At 41.2% G+C, this 7,755-nt stretch overlaps 1 protein-coding gene across 1 annotated transcript; it reads left to right on the top strand.

Moving 5' to 3' along the window:
• Positions 1–1,779, top strand: LOC122036937 (lysine histidine transporter 1-like). The gene is made up of 6 exons (XM_042596386.1): positions 1–314; positions 408–801; positions 894–999; positions 1,105–1,196; positions 1,273–1,341; positions 1,453–1,779. Exons 1-6 carry the CDS (start codon positions 1–3, stop codon positions 1,555–1,557), a joined length of 1,080 nt encoding a protein of 359 aa, XP_042452320.1. The 3' UTR covers positions 1,558–1,779.
• Positions 1,780–7,755: the final 5,976 nt, after the last annotated feature.

The following is a 7,755-nucleotide window of genomic DNA, read 5'->3' on the forward strand; positions in this document are numbered from 1 at the left end:
ATGCACGAGATGGTTCCCGGGAAGCGATTCGATCGGTACCACGAGTTGGGACAATATGCTTTCGGCGAGAAGCTAGGCCTTTACATCGTCGTTCCCCAGCAGCTGATTGTGGAAGTCGGCGTCTGCATCGTCTACATGGTCACCAGCGGCAGATCCCTCAAGAAGTTCCACGACGTCGTCTGCTCTGACTGCAAGCAGATCAAGCTCACCTTTTTCATCATGATCTTCGCCTCTGTGCACTTTGTCCTCTCGCAGCTTCCCAACTTCAACTCTATTTCTGGGATATCTCTGGCCGCCGCTGTTATGTCTTTCAGGTACGTACTCGATTAAATTACTTCACGATCGATCGATCGATCGATCAAAAAACAAAAGGACTGACTACTAATTCCTTGCTCGATCCATTCTAGTTATTCTACCATTGCATGGGTGGCTTCGGTGGACAAGGGGAAGCAGGAGCATGTGGAATACGGTTACAAATCTGATACACAAGAAAGGACTGTGATGAGGTTCCTGGCGGCGCTGGGAGATGTGGCCTTCGCGTACGCCGGCCACAACGTGGTGCTTGAAATCCAAGCCACCATTCCTTCCACTCCCGAGAAGCCTTCCAAGAAACCGATGTGGAAGGGCGTGATCGTCGCCTACATCGTCGTCGCCCTCTGCTACTTCCCTGTGGCTTTCGTCGGCTACTGGGCCTTCGGCAACGGAGTCGAGGACAACATCCTGGTCTCTCTAAGCAGACCGCACTGGCTAATTGCCATGGCCAACATGATGGTCGTCGTTCACGTGATCGGAAGCTACCAGGTATATGATTTATATATATATATATATAAATTATTTCCCCTGAATATATATAATCGATCATCATTCCAAATTAATTATCCTCGATTCTGCATATCTACGCGATGCCTGTGTTCGACATGATGGAGACGGTGCTGGTCAAAAGGCTTCGCTTTCCTCCTGGTCTAACTCTTCGCCTGATAACACGAAGTGCTTATGTCGGTAAGCCTCTCCCTCCATTAATTTCCTCAATCGCACTTTAACGATTCGATTCAGTAAATCGTGGAGCAGAGAACTAAATTCCTTGGACTGTGAACTACCATGCAGCATTCACCATGTTCGTCGGCATAACCTTCCCCTTCTTCGGCGGACTACTCTCTTTCTTCGGCGGATTCGCGTTCGCCCCGACCACATACTTCGTGAGTGCTCCAAACACTTACCTTACATTGCCACCACATTGTAACAAACCATTTGATATTGCCATTATGATTCCAGCTTCCTTGCATCATGTGGCTTGCTATTTACAAACCCAGAAGGTTTAGCTTATCTTGGATCACTAATTGGGTAAGCAAGTCAAGAACATCTCTTCCTTGCATATCATCTCTGTCAGAATTAACAAACCTGAATATGAATATTAATTTGTTTTGTTTTTTTGTTTTTTTCCTTCTTAATTAGATCTGCATAATTCTTGGGGTCCTGCTGATGATCTTGGCTCCTATTGGTGCATTGCGAGACATCATCGGAAACATAATAGACAAGCAATACAAGTTCTACCAATGAGAAAGGCCGGTGTTGACTTGGGAACGAGTTGGGTGGGGATTCATAGCGAGGCAAATTAAATACCAAGGAAAACGTAAGAGGTACATAGTGAAATTAAGTGCATTGTGTGATGTCAACAAATGGGCAATTGATTAAATTATTGATCGAGCGAAAAGGTTGTAGCATTCCAAGTGTCTGGAGTGCGAGTTGTTGTACAATGAATGTATATTACTTATGGTACCATCTTTTACTCTTAAATATAAGTCACGATTTATTCAAGAGGACGACAATAAAAATTATAAAAAAACTCATCCTCAAAACTTTTCTTTTTTCGAATCTGAAATTTTTTCCTTTTTTTTACTTTTTGAAAAAGAGTAAATTATTTTTTTTCTATTTACTTAATAGGCAGATTGATATGTGTGAATTATTTTTAATATTTTTAATCCATTTAAATCTGGCAGAAAGTAACTTCATAAAAGTCATAGCATAATTTTTCTCTACTCGTGGTACATTTCATAACTACGAATACACCTCACACGGCTATCGATAATGGCATAGTCAGAAATTTTATACCTCCGGATTATTCTCGAGAGAGCTAATAAAAAAAAAACTCTCGGGCTACCTTCCTCCCTCTCACACGTTCTTTCTTTCTCTCACCGTAAATCCAAATTGCAACTCCTTTTCAACATTGTCAGCACCTAGGCTAAAGCCTTATCAATATCAAAAATGGTATTACAGCCTTATCAATCGACGGTTAATTTGGATCAGTCAATCAATCCAAATATGATAACGGTAAAGATCAGATTGAATCAACGTAGGAGTCATAGTCATAGTCTCTTCTTACTCGTCTCTTCTTCTCCTCATAAGAGTCATAGTCTAATTTTTCTTTACTCGTGATACTTTCATTGTTGTGAACACATCTCTCACGACCACTGGTGATGGCGGAGTCAAAAAAATTTATAACCCCGGATTAATCTCGAGCGGACTGATAAAAATACCTTCCACGCTACTTTCCTCTCTCTTACACGTTCTTCCTTTCTCTCATCATAGATCCAAATTGCATCTCCTCTTCAACGTTGTCGATCCCCTGGGCTAAAACCTGAGAAGGGTAATATGTGGTTCGACACTTGGCTGCGAGCAACTACCCCTCACGCGAGATCACCTCGCATGTCCGTGCGACTACTGACAACGGACAGCAGACCTCGCGAGGCCACAGGAGGCGGCCCCACCCCCGCATGTGAAGTCATCTCGCATGGCCACATGCTACTAGCTGCCACATATGACAAACCCAAGGAAGCACCTCGCAGAGCCTAAGGGTGCGTTTGGTTCGGGGTTATTCTTGATAACCTTGGTTATCCATCCAAGGTTATCAACAAAAATCTTATTTGGTTTAGTTATTCGATGATTCCCAAGTAATGTTCCATGCCCGACACGTCAGCAAAAGGGTCATGCAGCCCGGAATCGGAAAACCTCAGAAAACTAAGGTTTTTGTTGATTTCGGGGTTAACGAATTTTTTTTACCAAAAATACCCTCCGATAAGAAAAAACATGAAAAAAAGAGAAAAAATGTAAAAAAATAAAAAAAATGTTTTAAAAAATTTAAAAATGTTTTAAAAAATTTAAAAAAAATTTTTAAAAAATAAAAAAAAAATTTAAAAATGTTAAAAAAATTTTAAAAATTTAAAATTTTTTAAAATTTTAAAAAATTTTAAAAAAATTATAAAAATTTTAAAAAATTAAAAAAAATTATAAAAATTTTGAAAATTTTTAAAAAATTAAAAATAAAATAAATAAATAAAAATTTAAATTTAAAAAATGTAAAAAAATAAAAAAATATAAATATAAATAATATAAAAATATAAATAATATAAAAATATAAAAACATTAAAAAATAAAAAAAAACACATAAAAAAGTAAAAAAATATACAGGAAAAAGAAAAGTAAAAACACATTTAAAAAAAATAAATAATAATAATAATAATAATAATAATATTATGTATAGTTGGTTTTGTAACTGAGGGTAATACGGTAAAATATTAAACTAGAGTATTCATTAAAACATTCAAACAAACAAGTTTTTGTTGCATTACCTAAGTTGAACCAAACAATATTTGGTTATGTTTTATTTCCTATAACCTTGGTTATGTGATTACTTGGTAATCACATAACTAAGGTTATATATGATGACTTGAACCAAACGCACCCTAAGTGTCCAACTCATCTCTCAATCTACGATGGGAGTCGATGATAAATTTTCTTTTATTTTTTTTTTGTCTATTTCTTTTTGGATAGTTACAACGGTAACCAAACCATATATAAAGAAAAGTTATACTGCACAATACTATATAAACAAAAGGATTAAGAAAAATTTTAAGAATCAGAAGATGATTTAAATTTATAAATATAATTATAAATAAAAAATAAAAAATAAAAAATTAATTAGAAATATATTAAGAGAATAAATAATTTTCTAACAGATACTTTATCTAGACTTTTATATTAAACTTCACTAAATATTTAAGAATTATGGATAAACAAAAGAAGGTGATACAGTGCATAATGGTAGGGTCCGGTCGTCAGAAGTCAAGGGGACGTGACAATCAGAAGTCAAGAAGAAGTGGCGGTCAGAAGTCAAGGGGACGTGGCAGTTAGAAGTCAAAAAGATGTGGCGGTCCGAAGTCAGAGAGATATGGCAGTTAACATACGAAGTAAGGCCACCGCGGGCCATCTAACATATAAAGCTCGAGAGGGGTCTACGGGCCAGGAAACTAGGTTTATGGCATTATGTGCGGTCGAGATGAAGCCTGACCTGCATGCACTAGTCGGGTTTCCTCAAGCTAGTTCACGTAAACAGACTGGGTATTCTTGGTAGGGTTCTCATAGACAAGGACTTCAAATCGGAGGGTAGACGGTCGGGAGGATATTTGGCCTGGATTCGATGGATGGAGTTCACGCGGATTAGTTGTACTCAAGCCTAGTGCCCTCAGTAAGCTAAACTCTAGGTCAGCTAAACTTTCGGTCAGCTAACTCCCGGTCAAGTGATATTTCCGAAGCTCTCAGCCCCTCATGGTTTAGGTCAAGTGGTATACTTGACTGATCATCCCGACCTACCCTATTCATACCCGGCCGGGACAAAAGGCGCTACAAGACAATGGGGTCAGGGAATCGTAACCACCTGTCAGAGAATAACTGCTAAATGCCAGGGAATATTCCAACGATCTACGACCACTTGCAAATGAAACATTCCTTCAGTCTACAGGAGAAGGCCACGTGTCCTTCATCCCCCGACAAGTCCTGACGCTCGACATTCTATGACATCATTCAGGTTCCAGAAGGTACGCACTGTCATATGAAAAGGGAGGTCCTCTCCCTCACGTAGGTACGCTCACTCGCACACTTGTTTACTTTTCTTCTTCCTTCGTACACTATTTTTCTGGGGAAAAAGTACCTGACTTGAGTGTCGGAGGGCCTGCTCCAGGGACTTTTCCCCTGGTTCTTGGTCTCTAATGTTCCGTGTGCTTGTCGGAGTGTGCACAGAGTTCTAGTACCGCCGGCTCAGGCCCTGTACTCCTTCAAGGCCACGTGGGGGTCTGTTCGTCGAAGCCCACATGACCGCATCATCATAGTCTCTCCTCCGTCAACACCAGTGACACCTCATCCGACCTTCATCTGACTCAGATTCAGGACAGGATCAATTTGGCGCCATCTGTGGGAATCTTCTTTGCCTGTTCTGGAGCATAAAGATGGAGGACACCGGCAGAATCAACATAACCATGACGGTAGGAGAATATGAGCTATATAAGGAAGCCAAGAGGTGGGCGACCTCCGAGAAGCAGACTACCGCCTCTCGACCATACAAAATGTAGGCAATTTCTAAGGAGCTGACCCATGCTTTAGATAGAGGGTCCAAAAGAAAGCAGCCTGACGAGTTTCCCTCAGCCTTCTATCGAGAACCGGGCCTCGATTACCATCACAAGGTCCCGGGCGACTATAATAAGAAAGAGCAATCGCAGGCATCTGAGGCGGAAGACTCCCCGCCCAGGAATGTTGAACCCCGTGGTAGTTTTGATGTGATTAACCAAGTTTAGGTTAGGTCCCGCTTTGTGTTTTGTAACGACCCGACCCTTTGGCCTCTTGGGCGGCCCTTGTGGCGGCCCAACTGGCGGCCCTTATGTCGTCGGCCCATTTGGCGACTTCTGATTTCGTCGACCGACGACTCTTTGGCCGTGTCATTACTCACTAGGACTTTCCACCCCTTGCAGTGGATTTTTGCCTCTCCCAGGATTCGAACTCTAGACCTCCAGGCTTAAGTACTAGAGTTTATGAATCCTGGTAGCCAAGTGAGAGCCGCTCACTTGGCTACCAGGATTCATAAACTCTAGTACTTAAGCCTGGAGGTCTAGAGTTCGAATCCTGGGGAAGGCAAAAATCCACTGCCAGGGGTGGAAAGTCCTAGTGAGTAACGGCACGGCCAAAGGGTCGTCGGTCGATGACATTAGAGGTCGCCAAATAGGCCGACGACATAAGGGCCGCCAGTGGGCCACCGCAAGGGCTGCCCAAGAGCCCAAAGGGAAGGGTCGTTACAATAAAAAAGGCGCCTTTTCGGTCAACAATGCTTGGTCCGGCCATCTTGTTGCTTCGATCGGTGGTTAGTCCTCCTGAAGCGCCTTGGCTCTGATACCACTTGTTGGTCCCTTTGGAGGCCGGCAAGAGGGGAGGGGTGAATTGCCCTACAAAATAAAACTTGAACCTTTCTCGGATTTCAACTATATAATGAACACTTGTAATAAATAAATAAAAGAGACTAAGTAAAGAAAAGCAGACACCAGAGTTTTACTTGGTTTGCAATCAGGGGATTGCTAATCCAAGGAATGTAAGCGCACTATCTGATTCTCCTCTGGGCGGAGTAGCCTCTTTACAACGTTGACAGCACAAATGAAAAGAACAGAATTGAAAGCACAGAAGGAATTGATTACAAGTTAGTTGTTCTAAAGCTTCTGGACCAAGGCTATATTTATAGCCTTGGTCGAGGCGCTTGGAAGGGTTCTAGGAGCTTGAAAGGGGATAAAGTTTTATCCCTTTCGCACGAATCGCGGTTTGACCATGATCTGGATAAATTCACATTCCTGACACTCCGCCCAGGGCGCCCGGAATGATTCCGGGCGCCCGGACCTCTTAAGTCAACTTTGTTGACTTTTTGTGGTCCGGTTCTACTGCTCCGGTTTAGCTCGTTTCGGTCCGGGTCTATTCGCTCCGGCTCCGCTAGCTTGGGTGATCTCGGCCTTCCGGAATAGGGCTCACCCGAACCCATGTTCCGGCCTTCTCCTCGAGCAGCCTTCCTTCCCGGTTTCTCGTCCCTCGAACGCCGCGCACGTTCTTCTCGTCCACCGGTGTACTCTTCCGCGGACACCTCGTCCCTCGGACGCACCGAGCCCGTCGGCTCTCTCCCGTGACGTCCTTCTCGCTAGCCGCGTCTTCCGCTCGACTTCCTGTGTTCCTAAGCTCCTGCACACTTAGACACAAGGGTTAAACAAACGCAGGACCTAACTTAGCTTGTTTGATCACATCAAAACACCTTGGGGTTCCAACAATCTCCCCCTTTTTGATGTGAGCAACCCAAGTTAAGTTAGGGTAAACATATGCAATAAAAACAATTTATATTCAAATAAGTCCAAATATTTTTCAATTGAAAAATTATATTACCTCCCCCTAGACTTAACATACTTCTCCCCTTTGATCACATAAAAATTGGGGTTATAAACAAGTCTAAGGTAAATTCAAACAAAACTTTGAGTGTAAAAAATGTCTAAGTAAAGACACTCTTCAGAATTTTTCTTTCGAGAAAAATTTAAGTAAAACATTTTTCAGATAAAAACAGTCATAAGTGTTAAAAAAAATTTAAGTTTGAAACTTATCTTAACATTCCCAAAAAAAATTCTAAGTTAATATTCATAAGAAACAATTCTAAGTCAATTTTAAGAAAAATTATAAGGTAATATTATCATAAAAAATTCTAAGATAACTTTCTTAAAAAAATTTCTAAGAAAAAAAAATTCTAAGAATTTAATATTTTCTAACACAAATTGAATAATTCTTTTAAAGCATTAAACTTTTCATTTCGATACTTGGCTTCCAGGTCGTGGCGAGTCACTAGGCCTTCTTGGTTATTGGAGCAACAACCACTTCCTTAGACAAAGCCTCATAAAGAAATTAGTTGTT

The sequence above is a fragment of the Zingiber officinale genome, unplaced genomic scaffold (genome assembly GCF_018446385.1).
Source record: "Zingiber officinale cultivar Zhangliang unplaced genomic scaffold, Zo_v1.1 ctg226, whole genome shotgun sequence".
Taxonomy (NCBI): Eukaryota; Viridiplantae; Streptophyta; class Magnoliopsida; order Zingiberales; family Zingiberaceae; genus Zingiber; species Zingiber officinale.

What these genes read in the sequence shown, in the direction of transcription:
- LOC122036937 (XM_042596386.1), top strand. Translation starts at nt 1, where the DNA reads ATGCACGAGATGGTTCCCGGGAAGCGATTCGATCGGTACCACGAGTTG. An exon ending in AACACGAAGTGCTTATGTCG is followed by an intron (nt 1,000 to 1,104) that starts GTAAGCCTCTCC and finishes ACTACCATGCAG; the next exon opens with CATTCACCATGTTCGTCGGC. An exon ending in TATCTTGGATCACTAATTGG is followed by an intron (nt 1,342 to 1,452) that starts GTAAGCAAGTCA and finishes CTTCTTAATTAG; the next exon opens with ATCTGCATAATTCTTGGGGT.